Source organism: Scheffersomyces spartinae (assembly GCF_019049425.1).
Source record: "Scheffersomyces spartinae strain ARV_011 chromosome Unknown scaffold_9, whole genome shotgun sequence".
Taxonomy (NCBI): domain Eukaryota; kingdom Fungi; phylum Ascomycota; class Pichiomycetes; order Serinales; family Debaryomycetaceae; genus Lizanozyma; species Lizanozyma spartinae.
In genome coordinates, this window is record NW_025065056.1 from 284,404 (window position 1) to 299,410 (window position 15,007).

At 38.8% G+C, this 15,007-nt stretch overlaps 7 protein-coding genes across 7 annotated transcripts; 5 read left to right on the forward strand and 2 right to left on the reverse strand.

Annotated features, from left to right (window-relative positions):
* Positions 1–857: 857 nt before the first annotated feature.
* KQ657_005151 (uncharacterized protein) lies at positions 858–2,295 on the forward strand (the record flags this gene model as incomplete). The annotated part of the gene is made up of 2 exons (XM_043195794.1): positions 858–1,291; positions 1,968–2,295. The coding sequence occupies 2 exons, from the start codon at positions 858–860 to the stop codon at positions 2,293–2,295; spliced, it is 762 nt and encodes a 253-aa protein (XP_043049499.1).
* Positions 2,296–2,409: 114 nt separating this feature from the next.
* On the reverse strand, positions 2,410–3,879 carry KQ657_005152 (uncharacterized protein; the record flags this gene model as incomplete). Its single annotated transcript, XM_043195795.1, has 1 exon — positions 2,410–3,879. The coding sequence occupies one exon, from the start codon at positions 3,877–3,879 to the stop codon at positions 2,410–2,412; it is 1,470 nt and encodes a 489-aa protein (XP_043049500.1).
* Positions 3,880–4,119: 240 nt separating this feature from the next.
* KQ657_005153 (putative oxidoreductase) lies at positions 4,120–5,490 on the forward strand (the record flags this gene model as incomplete). Its single annotated transcript, XM_043195796.1, has 1 exon — positions 4,120–5,490. The coding sequence occupies one exon, from the start codon at positions 4,120–4,122 to the stop codon at positions 5,488–5,490; it is 1,371 nt and encodes a 456-aa protein (XP_043049501.1).
* A 1,192-nt stretch (positions 5,491–6,682) lies between these two features.
* On the forward strand, positions 6,683–9,640 carry NPR1 (serine/threonine protein kinase; the record flags this gene model as incomplete). Its single annotated transcript, XM_043195797.1, has 2 exons — positions 6,683–6,688; positions 6,740–9,640. 2 exons carry the CDS (start codon positions 6,683–6,685, stop codon positions 9,638–9,640), a joined length of 2,907 nt encoding a protein of 968 aa, XP_043049502.1.
* Positions 9,641–9,844: 204 nt separating this feature from the next.
* On the reverse strand, positions 9,845–10,279 carry MRPL19 (mitochondrial 54S ribosomal protein uL11m; the record flags this gene model as incomplete). The annotated part of the gene is made up of 1 exon (XM_043195798.1): positions 9,845–10,279. One exon carries the CDS (start codon positions 10,277–10,279, stop codon positions 9,845–9,847), a length of 435 nt encoding a protein of 144 aa, XP_043049503.1.
* A 406-nt stretch (positions 10,280–10,685) lies between these two features.
* Positions 10,686–11,876, forward strand: RAI1_2 (decapping nuclease; the record flags this gene model as incomplete). Its single annotated transcript, XM_043195799.1, has 1 exon — positions 10,686–11,876. One exon carries the CDS (start codon positions 10,686–10,688, stop codon positions 11,874–11,876), a length of 1,191 nt encoding a protein of 396 aa, XP_043049504.1.
* A 961-nt stretch (positions 11,877–12,837) lies between these two features.
* Positions 12,838–14,295, forward strand: CAT1 (catalase A; the record flags this gene model as incomplete). Its single annotated transcript, XM_043195800.1, has 1 exon — positions 12,838–14,295. The coding sequence occupies one exon, from the start codon at positions 12,838–12,840 to the stop codon at positions 14,293–14,295; it is 1,458 nt and encodes a 485-aa protein (XP_043049505.1).
* Between the last annotated feature and the right edge of the window lie 712 nt (positions 14,296–15,007).

Below are 15,007 nucleotides of genomic sequence, written 5' to 3' on the forward strand. Positions count from 1 at the left end.
CATCATTGTGCCCTTAAAATGAAAGTCATTATATCCTCTCGTGCAACAAAAGTATGCTTAATAGTTTTATTGGTGTCATGACCAAAGAAGCATGCTTCGGATAACAATATTTCCCAGCTTCAGATAAAGTTTTAGTACTGCAGAATCCAGTACTTCGTAGATGCAAACAGTTCTTCTGCGACATGGGTGGCTTGTACAAGAAAGTTGTTTTTTGCTGCATTACTATGTCCAACGGGTTAATGCTACTTTACTAAAATTAGTGGTACCACGAGGTTTGCTACTTACCACGATTCACCCTGCTAATACTATTTCCAAGAGCCATTTTCTTTGGTACGAACTCTACTTCTTACTTGCAGCTACCTGAAATAATGTCAGTTTCAAAATTTGTTTCTATCAGCAGCCTGAGGTTCACCATTTATTATCATGCAGTGAACTCAAGTGTAACAACAACTTGTTAACGAATTGATACCCTTCCAGCATTCATCCAATCAGTATCTGACGTTCAACTAAACCAAGAAATATAAACCTTTTCCTTATGGACCCTTTGATCCAAGTAGCCTGCATGTTAGTTCACCTACCACTACTTCGCCTGTGCTAATGTTGCGGCCATTTACCAGATTGGGTTAGACTATGCATATGGGAATGCCAATGTGGATGCACTTGTTTCGTTAAGCAGAAGGGGGTAAAAGCTAGGAAAAGGCTTATCATGGGCATCCAATGATCTGTCGACTAACTTGATCACTTTAGTCCGACCTTTCTCCAGTCATGCGTCCATTCAGTAGAATATATATGTGCGCTAGACATCTGATATTAATATTAGTATTACATAATGTTTTGCACCATTTCAAAACTCCACTATGGGGGAAACTAGAAAAACAGCGTGGAAGGGTCCAGTGGTCAAATATACTGCTTTGATGCTTCTAGCATTATCTACTGTGTTATTGCTTTTAGTCAATCTTTCTGGGGTCACTAGTAGTGGATTCTTAACTGATCTTTGGTTTAGTCAATATACTGATGGTCAAAGTGTAGATGGCTTTTACTATAAAAGATGGACCTTATACAGATTATGTGGAGCAACTTACGATAAATCCATTACGGCCTGTTCTAAGAAAGTTGCAGCATATCCATTGAATCCTGCTAGTGTCATTCTAAGTTTTAGTAATATCACAAGTCCCAGTCGATACAAGAAATATATTGATATGTCAAAGGCAGCTTATGCCTTATTATTAATTCTGTTGATAGTAACATTTGCTGCACTTGTTACCAAATTGGTCGTTCTAAAACTCCCTAAGTACGCTACGATAGCAAATATATTACACATGGTAGCATTGGTCTTCTGTACTGCAGCCTTTGCAGTTACAACAGTTGTTCATCTGGATGCGGTTAATTTTTATAACTTTGGAAAATTGGGTAGCGCAACACAGGCACTCATGTGGACGAGCTTTGCTTGTCTATTAATATCTTTTATATTAGGAATCCGGTAAAATACTTACAGATGTACATAAAACTTTTATAGTAGTATGTACATATAATAGTATATTATTTTAACTCTAGTTAAAGTTCCGGACAATTGATTTGGTGATGCTGTCTACTCATACAATTTTACGTGCAGGATTTATGATCTTGAAATATTGATCTCTGGAATGTCCTCATAAGTAAACATTACCAATGGTCTATCCCACCTATTCAGTTGTTGATTCGTAATCGGCATCCATGTCTAAGAGACTCAGTGATGGCAAAGTGCCAACATCGGGGACAACTGTTTCAATAAGATCACGACTGCCATCCGTTACTTCAACTGCTCACTGCAACCCCCATAGCACTCTGTTATCACCATTACGTCGACCAAAGAATAATGAAAATGATGATATAAACTACCGGGACAGGTCCAATGAACGATCCGGTGACACGCTCCAACGAGCAGAGATTTTCAGGTTTCATGTTGACTCGAACAAAACACCGTCAAGGCCTCATCATAATCGAGAATTAGAAGTTGAACAGGATGAAAGAGGTAGGTCTCGTGAAGAAAAATCTGTAGATGTTAATAAAGCACCCACACATTCTCCAGGGAAGCAGAAAACCATTATCAAAGATCTACCTCAACTGCTTGGAGATATGGAAGATGATGACGAGATGTTTAGTCTTATGGGTTTTAGTGGGTTTGGTACTACAAAGGGTAAGTCTGTAGCGGGAACACAAGGTGGGGCAGTAGGGAGAGTTGTTTCAACAGATTACAGGCAATATATGAATCGTGAGAAAGGGTTTAACAGGCCATTGTCGCCAGGAAGAAAATGATTGAAGGATTTTGTGAGTAAAATTCATTTCGGTCATTTCGGTAATAGGTTAACTTAATTTTTTGTAGTGTACATGTATTAACATTGTTAATTTTAATAAAGGTGATGATATAAACTAATCATTGATGACTGCCTTATATTTTTCAAATAAGTCTTCATGGTTCTTTCTAAGTGCGGTGTATGCAGCTGAGATTTTATCTAATTTCAGTTGCAATTCAGTAGAGTTTGATGATTCAACATCAGCAGATGTTATTTGTGAATTGACATCAGATAAGTTCTTGAACTCCAATTCCTCCCTACTCTTTTGGGCCAACCATGAATGGAAATCATCATGTTCCTCCACTTCATCAGTGATTTGAATATTTAATTCGTGCTTATGTCTTTCTTCTCCACCAGCCAATATTCTCTTTAAATTGGGAATCAATCTGTGCTTCTTGTCGCCTCTAAGTAACCCACTATCATTAAAGTCCGAAGGTAACACTTGGGTTTCTATGAAACTTATGGAAGAATTTAACGAAGTCAAACTCTTAATCACTTGCTTAGAAATAATATCACTTATGAGCACGCGACCTTTACTATCACCACTTATTAATAAAGTACCGTCAAGAGATACTTTAAGTTGAGTCACCAAGGTCTCGCTATCATTACTTTGATGGTTAACAAATGTGAACTCCAAGTTGGGATCGTTTTCTGAAACAGTAACAATAGATCCTAATCCTCCTATATGCTCTAATGTTTGATTGTGCTTATTCACAGTATACATAGGCACTGATCGTATAACACCATTATTCAACCCACAATAAAGAAGTCTTGATGCGGGATCCAAGCAAAGAGATGTCACAGGATTAGGCAATACAAATGTAGTAACAAGTTGCTTTGTTAATAAGTCATATTCTCTAACAGTTCCATCCTGAGAACTAGTATAAACTTTTAAATCTTGTAACTGTCCAGTAGGTGAAAGCACCACATCTGTAATAGGGAGAGTATGGTCTGCCATTGAATGGAAAAGTGCATTGGTACTAACATCAGATTGGGCCTTGTCAGTAAAGCTGATTAAATCAATCGTACGCCAAACCATACATCTTCCATCATCACCAACAGTAATGATGAACGTACCGCATCTGGTAACCACTGCTTTACGCATACCTTGATAATGAGCATGTTTAACACATAATAATGCTCCACTGGAAAGCTCCCACACATAAAGCTTCCCTGTAGGAGATCCTGCAACCAACAACCATGGAAGTCTGAAGTTAGCCAATTCATGTGGGTTGTTTATAGCAGTAGTGGTATTTGGATGGTGAACAAGAGTTAAGCACGAAATTTCTTCAGGAACAGGTATTCTCTGGTCTATGGACTCTTTACCCCAAGAATATACGTTTATCAATGCTTTCTTTTTCTGGGCAACAAAGAGTCTTTCTTGAGGACCAGTGCCTGTTAAAACTGCTCCATTCTGTGGGGCATTTGCAAGTTTAAATGCTGCGTGTTGTTGATGGCCATGAACTGAGACATGATATGCTATTGATTCTTGAGAGTGTTTGTCCGCTGGATCTCCCTCTGCAACATAAAACACTGCTTCATCCATGATGACTTGAAGAAGTTGGTGGTATTTATTTCCAACTGTAAATAGCTAGCTATTACTATAACAGTGATATCAGTGATGAGATGAGCTCTCAATTAGCAATAGAATAGTCACGTGACATTTCACGCGTAGGCAATCGAAAAAAGACTGAGACCCACTTAACAAGACACTTTACTATTAATTAATATCCCATTACATCATCCCTTTATAATCACTTGAGTAGTAATAACAAAGCGGGATAGCATGCCAATTGACTTCCTTGGTAGTGTCTTTTTGGACGGAACAGATATTCCATATTGGGAACAAATCAAGACATATGGACCTGCGGTGACCCTCTTAGCAGGAATCAAATGGTATATGGGAGGCAATAACAATATTTGGGATAGAGATCTTCATGGTAAGGTATATATGGTTACAGGAGGTACCAGTGGCTTGGGAGCACGTACTACGTTTGAGATGGCTCAAAAAGGAGCGCAAATTTTGATGTTGGTTAGATCTACTGAAGATCAATGGTTAGTGGATTATATTGAAGATATGAGAGAAAAGACAAATAATCCCTTAATCTATGCCGAAGAATGTGATTTGGCTTCGTTACATAGCGTTAGATTATTTGCTACCAAATGGTTAGATAATTCTCCTCCACGTCGTTTGGATGGTGTTGTATGTTGCGCTGGAGAATTAATCCCTAGAGGTAAGCCGAGACAAATTACTATTGATGGAGTAGAACGTCAAATTGCTATAAATTATTTGGCTCATTTCCATTTGCTTACGTTGTTGGCACCAAGTTTCAAAGTTCAACCTGCTGATAGAGATGTTAGAGTTGTTATCACAACTTGTAGCTCACAGGCTATGGCACAAATTGATTTCAAGGATTTACTTTGGAGCGAAAGGCAATATCCTAAGGGGAACCCACTTAAAGTATATGGTACTTCAAAATTGATGCTCGGATTATTTGCCAAATCGTATCAAAGACAATTGAATGTCTACGAAAGAAAGGATAAAAATCCAGTGAATGTCAAAATAAGTATTGTTAATCCTGGATTGATGAGAACTCAATCCATGAGACGATTCATTTCAATGGGAAGTCTTTTGGGATTAATATGTTATATGATTCTCTGGCCATTATGGTTTATTATTTTCAAATCTCCTTTCCAAGGTGCCCAATCGGTGTTGTTTGCGTTGTATGCTCCTATATTTGCTAAAGGTGACGGAGGAAATCTTGTTCAAGAGTGTAGAATTTTGAAAGAGGGAAGTAGAAGGGAATATCAGAGTGAAGAATTCCAAGATGAGTTGTTTACCAAGACCGAACAATTGATCACTACTCTTGAGAAACAACTGGCTATTGAAAGAAAGAAACAAGAGTTGAAGCAAAATAAAGATGACAAAAATAAGAACAACAAGAAGAAGACCACAGAATCCAAGGAGAAACATTATATTAATGAGAAGCCCAAAACAGTTGGGGAATTAGATAGTAGAATTAATGAACTAAGAAACCTGATTGGAATGGGACAACAACTCAGTTCAAAGGAATTGCCCTTATTTCCAGACCAAACGGTGGATTCAATTGTTGGTAAAGCATCCAATCCCACCAAGAGGAAGGGTAAAAAAGTATAATAAATATCAATAAAGGTTTACATCATTCTACATCACCATCAGTAGTAGTAACATCCATTTACAGTTAGCCTTAGCTTAGGTGTAACAAAAGCGGCTCGGAGTTGGGTGGTGACCTAAATAGGGTCCCGCTAGCGAGCCGCCAAACACAAGTCAACTCTGTCCACTCGCTCAAAATTCTCCCCTCACATTGAATCGAACGCTTTAAAGAGAAATTGTAGTGGTATAAAATATGTGTTATGCGAATGTTACAGAGTACCCCACAGTGGAAGACAATACGGGCCGGCTCGTCCATACAGTTTAGGATATTTTCAACCTCTTAACGGCAACACCTTTAAAAAAAGAATACAATAAATGCCCTACAGTTTTGTAAACAATATAACGTGAGAGTATCACTTTTCACTCCTATTTTAATTATACTCAGCATTAATTATTGTATCCGGATATTGATACTACGGATATTTATCCGAGTAGCTATCAACTGGAACTGATTATCTCCCCCAATCACAGAGTGCTATTGAGACTAAGTCGTGTACTTGATGATCGAGATCAGCCAACAAGCCCCATCCATCTCTATAGCTCCAGCAGATTACAGGGTCATATATACAATACCTATAAGGCACATGTACGTATAATCATATTATATAGATTCATACATGTAGGACGCGCACAATGCAATCACCCCGAATAATAGTGTACTAGTTAGCAGAGGAACACCTCGAAAGCCCCTCATAAAGAATTTGTCTCATCCACAAAAGAGGCGACAATCTATTTGTCCGACTTCATTCAAGCTTCATCAGAGCACGTTCAATATAAACTTGTTACTATCATCACCGACATCGACACCATCAACTTCATAACTACTATCTACTATCGCCGTTATTGCCATCAGTATTACTGTCTTCCTCCTCTTGGCCTATAGTTTTGTGGTTCGTTTTCCTAAGTGCGAAATCAAAAATTCTCTTATCAGTTCCAGCGATTCGGCCTATTAATTTATCGCTCTAACCGAACTCTTTTCGCCCACCCACCATCAGCTATAACTTGTTGATCATTGCTTTATTTTGATGTACTTTGACATTTGAAGCTTGCAAACCTTTTGTTGATAAAATTATCAGATTGTTTCTTATCACTTGCTACTTATTATTTGTGTGTGATCAATTAATCAATTACTCCTATAGTTAGTCATTTTGTCATTATGGAAGTTCATCAACAACGCATGACAAGAACTTCTTCACCGTCCCCCGTGGCGAAGGCGGCTTCAACTGCCCCAGCGACTGCCACATCAACAACAACTATCTCGGCTACAACCAGTGATACCACCCCTCCAGCTTCCTCCTCCTCCGCTGCGTCGTCAACTAATCCAGGTCCAGCCAATAAACTGACCAAATCCGCGGTGCTGTCTTTAACTCGTTTGTTGAACGAGTCGGCTTCAGAATCAGGCTCTCAGACCTCTTTAAACGAAATACCAGACACACCTTCTTCAGATTCTTCAGGGGTTATAACTCTCGATGTTCCGTCAAGTGAAACACCAGCTTCTGTTACTGCTGGTGATAGTGTTCCACCAACTCCCTTCTCAACTACTCCAGGGAAGGGGGGCAATGCATTACATGTTATGGATTCCTTGGACTCTCAAACAACTCCCATTCCCAGAGAAATTACAACCATTGAAGAAGACGTTAAATTGGATGTTATTCCAGAACCAAAGTCTGCATCTCCCTTGTCTACTACAGGAGGAGGATTCATCACCCCTAATTTGAAACAGAAAACTGCTCCTCCAACAACATTGGCTTCTCCAACAAATGCAGCTACTTTTTTTGATTCATCTCCAAGAACTTCTTCCATGCTTTCCTTCCCTCCACACAATGCAGATCAATCCCAAGTTGAGGACTCAAACGATCCACAACTGGTGCTGCCTCAGGGTGGTTCATCAGCATTGGTGCCCCCTCCTCCTTACACTCAAACTCATTCTCATTCATCATCTTCGAATTTGAAAAAAGTACCGATTTCCGCTAGTCCTAGGATCCAACGTAATAACTCGGTATCTCATAGTTCATTCCATGCCTTCGCTGCTGAAAGTTTATCTTCTTCAATTCCCTATAGTGCCCCTGGTGGTCGTTCTTCAAATATGTCGTCTTCGTACACAAGCAATTCATCATTTGCAAATGCAAACGTCAATGTTGCGGCAGCAACTGCAAATTCCCCTTCCATCAGTACCAGTGGGCTTTCCCGTAATAATTCCATATCTGAGAATCAAAGCAATAACACAACTCCAAATGCTTCATATTCATATTTGCCTAATTTACCTAATGGCCAAGTCATTCTGTCTACTCACATTCAATCTCCATCAGTTAGTAATGTGGCTTCCATAGAACCAAGATTTGTGATTTCAAAACAAAGAGTCCAACAAGCTCAGGCTCAAGCTGCTGCTGCAAACCTATCTTCTTCTCATCGCTCGGGATCTCAGTCATCTTTGTCTTATTTGTTTTCCAAAAATAAATCTTCTGGCAAGAAGAACTCACTGTCATCAAGTGACTTGAGTGCATTCTACAATAATAACTATAATGTTAATTCTGAGCCAATTGGATCATCTCCTACTCTGATTTCACTGTCAGAGTCATATACATTATCTGCTTCCCGTCATAATTCTATGGCCAATTTAAAAAGATTTTTCAAAAAATCTAGCAACACTTCTCCTTCCAATCATTCAAACATGCCTTCTTCTATGAGATCAGGTAATGGCTCTGTGACATCTGGTCCGGTAAGTGGATCTTTTTCTGATCAAAATTCAGGTAATGCAACTTTCCATCTTGGATCTTCATATGGTGGACAATCAATTCATTCCACTGGATCTAATGCTTCAAGTGCAATGCCTTCAAGTCCTTCACCACAAGTTGGGTTTCATGTTCCATCTAATGGCCCACCAGGCATAAATGCTACAGGATCAATAAGCAGATCGAATTCAACGTATGGTAATGGCTTGGATTCCAGACGTGGGTCATCTGCTAACCTACCAAATGGAATTAATCAAGTTCCATTTCTGAAACGTTACGGAAAATTAGGAGATGCATTGGGTGCTGGTGCCGGTGGATCTGTTAGATTGGTAACCCGTATGGTAGACAAGCAAACTTGTGCTGTTAAAGAATTCCGAGCCAAATATCAAAATGAAAGTCGTAGAGACTATGCCAAAAAAATCATGGGTGAATATTGTATTGGTTCAACATTAAAACATCCCAATATCATTGAAACTATAGAAATTGCATACGAGAATGATAGAATGTTTCAAGTTATGGAATATTGTGACTTTGATTTGTTTGCTATTGTCATGTCAAACAAAATGTCTCGTGAAGAAATTAATTGTTGTTTCAAACAAATTCTTAATGGGGTTCATTATTTGCATCTGATGGGTTTAGCTCATCGTGATTTAAAATTGGATAATTGTGTCATTGATAAACGTGGTATTGTTAAGATTATTGATTTTGGGTCTGCAGTTGTATTTTCTTATCCATTTTCCAAAACACTTATAGAAGCTCAAGGGATTGTTGGGTCTGATCCTTATTTAGCTCCTGAAGTTTGTGTGTTCAATAAATATGACCCCAGACCAGTTGATATTTGGTCTGTTGCTATTATATATTGTTGCATGATGTTGAAGAAGTTCCCATGGAAAGTTCCCAAGTTATCTGATTCAAGTTTCAAACTGTTTGCTTCTAGAAATGAGTTTGTTCCTATGGCCGAGATTCTTAAGAGAACTCCACTGTTAAACTCAGGCCTCAGTAATTTGGAAGTTATCCAAAGGACTCTTGATGAAATTGAAAATATTAATAATGATGATACTACGTCTCAAGCACTCCCCACAGAAGAAGTTCGTGATGGTAAGGCTCACACATCAACTGAATCAGGACCAGGAAGACTTTTACTTGCATTACCCGAAGATTGTCGTCCATTAATTGGTCGGATGGTTGAATTGCCACCCGCTTGTCGTATTACCATTGATGATATCTTTGAAGACTCTTGGTTACAGGGAGTTCATATGTGTACCATTGAAGATACGAATGCTACAGATGGTCCTTTCACAGTGGTTAGAGGTACTGATCATGAACATACAACTGTTGAAGCTTCTAAAGCTCATATCGCAGCTTTTGATAAGAAGAAATAATAGGAACAATAATAATAATAATAATAATAATAATAATAATAATAATAATAATAATAATAATAATAATAATAATAATAATAATAATAATAATAATAATGACATATTACTTTGTATACGTATTGCATTTTACTTTGTATTTAATAATATACTATTCATATAGTGTTAGTTATTCTATGTATGTACAAGTAGAGAACCATCAAAGGTTTAAAGCACAACTTCAACACCAACAGCCTTAGCAGTGGAGATAATGGCTTGACATATGGCTTTCAATTCTAGTTGCTTGTGTCTTTCATCAGTCTTTTTAATCTTTGCAATTTCATATACATGCTTTAAACTGATCCTACCTACGCTCTGCAGACCAGGTGTATCAGCACCCTTAGAAGCTCCAGCAGCTTTGAGAATAAGCCATGAAGTAGGAGGACTCTTCATTTCAAATGTAAAGGATCTATCTGGTTTAATGGTTAAAAGACATGGAATAGGAGTACCGGGGTTTAAATTGGCTGTTCTAGCATTGAATTCTTTACAAAAGTCAATAGCCTTAACACCTTTGGAACCCAACGCTGGACCAACTGGAGGAGCAGGGGCTGCTTGTCCTGCACCCACTATCAACTTAACAAGCACGTTCTTCTTTGCGTTCATGGGTATTTAATGGGTATAATTTGAACGGTTGTAGTGGTGTTTGATGCACAATACTTTATCAAAAATTTTCCTAGCAGATTGACAAGTGGTGTCACGTGACTCAAAAGTAAGTTGAACTGAATTGAATGAGTACCGAATGATTGAATACTGAACGAAAAATCCTGAATATGAGTATGTAGAAAATATGACGAATGCTGTATATGTATGCTTGATAGAAACAATCTTCAATAAGAAAAGTAGTTAACTATCTATCTGTGCTACTATAGTTGGATTATATAGTTAAAATATTCCAATAGTAAAGTTGGTGATAACTATATGGTAGCGCCCAGGTCATCTGTACCCAAATTAAGCCATCAATATACTCGTTTAATTCAAGCCCTTCACCAGATATTTAAAGCAGAAAACGATGTCGGTTCTTCCCTTCAGTTCAAGATCACAGACCACTGCGCTTAAGCAACCCAAGCAATTGTTTTGTTATGCTCGGGATATCGACAACAAGTTTTTATTTGATGAAGAAGAAGTTAGAAAGAACCATGTGAAATACTATTACTTACCAGATAGTGAGTTAGATAGAGGGATTGATCTTTCTGCCGGGATTGCCAAATTTCAAAAGATTCCTCTTGAAGATAATTTAGCACAATTTGATCAATTTCTCATTGCATTGGAGCAATGGGAACAACACGAACAAAAGAAGGTTGATGTTGATGTGATTGCATTCCGTGGAGTTATGCGCAAATTGATGACGGCCATTTATGATGGCGATAATAATAATGAACAGGATGATGAGTATACGTGTTCAGTAGTAGGATTTGATGGACAAGTTTTCATTGCTGAGAATGCTGAGTATGAAAGCAAACGATTACAACGAGAGAGGAGCGCACCTCCAGATGAATACAGAGCCAAGTGTGAATATAGTGGGTATAAATTCGAGACGATTGCGACTATGGATAAACCATGGTCTGAAACCACTCGTACAGAATTAAGTCAAAGATACCAGAAACAAGTTAATAACTACGAACAATACTTGGTAGGAGTAAGGACTGGAATCCATGATATTAAAGTTTTGATGGGAGCAGAAGTCGATTGCGTTTGGGATTACATGCCCTCTGAAAAAGGGTTCAAACAAGTATTGGATCATTATGTTGAATTGAAGACCAGTAGAACCATTGAAACACCCAAACAAATGCTTCAATTTGAGACCAAATTGTTTCGTACTTGGGCCCAATGCTTCCTAATTGGAGTTAAAAAGATTGTTTATGGGTTTCGTGATGCCAAATTGGTGTTACGCACTGTTGAAAGTTATCTGACAGAGGAAGTACCTAAAATGATCAAAGAGAATCCCGTGAATAAAAACCCTGTGCATAAACGGGTCAATTGTATGCAAGCATTGAAATGGTATGGATCAATTCTTTCATGGTTGAAACAAGAAGTGAGTGATGGTAAGAGTTACTTATTAGTCATTGATCAAGGCAGACAACAATTACGATTGGAAAGTGCAAGTGACGAGCAAAATGCTCAATTGAGATCAGGTCAATTATTAACTGAAAGGTTCATCAATTGGAGACAAAATACATCAAGAACACAACCTGATAACTAAAGTTTGTTATGATAGTTAGTTAATATAAGTTGAGCTGAACAGAACTGAGCCAGGATGGCCTTTCCCAAATAGGGAAAGGGGAGAGCGCTTGATAAGAGGTGCGGCTTTTGCCTCGGTATATACATACCAATAATATAGTGTTTCCACGTATAGTCTGTCCAGAGCATAGTCATTGTACAAGATTCTATAAACGTATTCGTATGTGAACCAATGGAGTATCAGATATTGGCAACAAACAGTACCAACAGTACTATTAAGGTGTAGTTGCCTGTGGTAGCACTCACTGAGCCGAGGATATGGCATCGGAGTTGTGCGATGTCTGAAAATGGGCACCAATAAAAGCCCACTTGTTAGCAATCTTTTGTCTGAATTTACAACCACAACTTCCAAACGCGGAAACCAGTTCCCTGTGTCTGAAAAATGTTTCCTTAGTCCCGCCATATATTTGTAAGCCAAAGTTCCAGACCATAGCAATCTATTACTGTTAGTCTAGAGCGGTCTATCATAGTAATAGCTCTAATATTATAAACTCATCACCTAAGGCACACATGTGCCGTTGTTACGGTACTCTACTCCACTCTTTTACGACTGCTGACATATGGGAACAACTCCAAAGAGCCGTGAGTCATTAACTATTACATACATTACCACGTTTTCCTAGGGGCTGGACCCGGGTCTAGAGCTAGCTAGTAGTAGCGAGCATACACTTAATGACAACTGCCTATTATGTCATGACCCATGGATGAGGATAAAAATGTCTGGAACGACCCCCCCTCTCTTCCCCCCACCACCCCACCAAAGAACTCATTTCCAAAGCCTGTGATAGAGGCGCATCCAGACATTTCATGGAGAAAATCAGACATTTCCAGCACCCGAAATGTGGAGACACTATATAAGTACCAGCCAATCTGTCGTCCTGTAATAGCAACAACATTTCTTAGCAACTGTATTCTATATAAACATGGCTCCAACTTACACTAATTCCAACGGGTGTCCCATTCCAGACCCTTTCGCCTCTCAAAGAGTCGGACAACATGGTCCTCTTCTTTTACAAGACTTTAACTTGATTGATTCGCTTGCTCATTTCGATAGAGAACGGATTCCTGAAAGAGTGGTTCATGCTAAGGGAGCTGGTGCCTTTGGATACTTTGAAGTCACGGATGACATTTCCGATGTTTGTTCTTCTGATTTCCTCCAATCTGTAGGCAAGAAGACCAAGGCTTTTGTTCGTTTCTCCACTGTTGGTGGTGAAATGGGTTCTGCTGATTCTGCCAGAGATCCAAGAGGTTTCGCTATTAAGTTGTACACTGATGAAGGTAACTTGGATTTGGTGTACAATAATACCCCAGTTTTCTTTTTGAGAGACCCCACCAAGTTCCCCCACTTTATCCACACCCAAAAGAGAAACCCAGAAACTCATTTGAAAGATCCAAACATGTTTTGGGATTACTTGACTGCCAATGAAGAATCTGCCCATCAAGTTACCGTTTTGTTCTCAGACAGAGGTACTCCACGCTCTTTCAGAGAAATGAATGGTTACTCTGGTCACAGTTACAAATGGTCTACTAAGGATGGTAAATGGGTCTATGTTCAAGTTCACTTGATCTCTGACCAAGGTAACCACACTTTGACCAATGAAGAAGCTACTGCTTTAGCAGGTACCAATCCAGATCACGCTATGGAAGATTTGTTCAAGAATATTGCAAAGGGTAATGCTCCCTCTTGGACTATGTACATTCAAACCATGACTTCAGAGCAAGCTAAACAAGCACCATTCTCTGTGTTTGATTTGACCAAGGTTTGGCCCCACAAGGATTACCCAATGCGTAGAGTTGGTAAGTTGGTTTTGAATGAAAACCCAAAGAATTACTTTGCTGAAGTTGAACAAGCTGCGTTTGCTCCTGCTCATACTGTTCCTTACATGGAACCATCAGCAGATCCTGTTTTACAATCCCGTTTGTTTTCATATGCTGACACTCATCGTCATAGATTGGGTACAAACTATACCCAAATTCCTGTCAATTGTCCTGTTACTGGAGTTTATAACCCTCATCAACGTGATGGTCACATGACTGTCAATGGCAACTTGGGTTCAGCTCCAAACTATCACTCCAAATTAAGAACTGATATTGAATACAAGCAATTTTCAATCCAAGAAGATCAAGAAGTTTGGAATGGTGCTGCATGCCCCTTCCACTGGAAGGCCACTGATGCTGAGTTCACTCAAGCCACTGCCTTGTATAATGTTTTGGCTAAGTATCCTAATGCTCAACGTAACTTGGCTCACAATGTTGCTGTTCATGCAAGTGGTGCTGAACCTGCTATCCAAGACAGAGTTTTTGCCTACTTTACTAAGATTCATCCTGACTTGGGTGCTGCCATCAAGAAGGAGGTTTTGGAACTCAGTCCTAGAAAGTAGTTTATAGGAATATATGTATGGTGAATGGTTATCTGTAATTGTTTAATCACTGTAATGAGAAAATGTCTGCGTTAAAATGACAGTCATTGCTGTATCATGTACTACATTAATATTATTCTTAAACCTGTATTAATAAATAGATATATATAATTTGTTCCGTAATCCCGCTTATAACTTTGTAGTGTTGCATGATGGACATTGACATCCAGATCCACACTTACAACTGGCACCGCAGCATGCCTTTGGTTTAGATGAACCAGTAGAAGCAACTGGAGCACTGGTGTTAGTCTTTCCGCACATAATATTGGATGGTATTAGTAATGTAAATTAATGATGATAGTATCAGGAAACTTACATTTATAGTCTTTAATCGATGCTTATATACTTTCCTATGCATCTCACACAAAAGTACTTATCATTGAAAAGTCCTGGAAGCACCTGCCTAATTAGGCTACATTTCGCGATAAATGGTTCTGATAATTGGGGTCACTGCGCTAACTACGGCACCACTTACCTCATGCGGGGAACGCGGTCCAACTTTCCCAAATGGGATACACCGAGGTATCATCACGTGATTAACCAGATTACTTGTGACTTATGGTAGGTAGCGCGTACTTATTCAATTAACAAATTTACAAGTAAAGCACAGTCATACACAACAGCAAGAATACCCCCTATATCAACACCTCTAATGGATTTTAAAAAGCTTCTA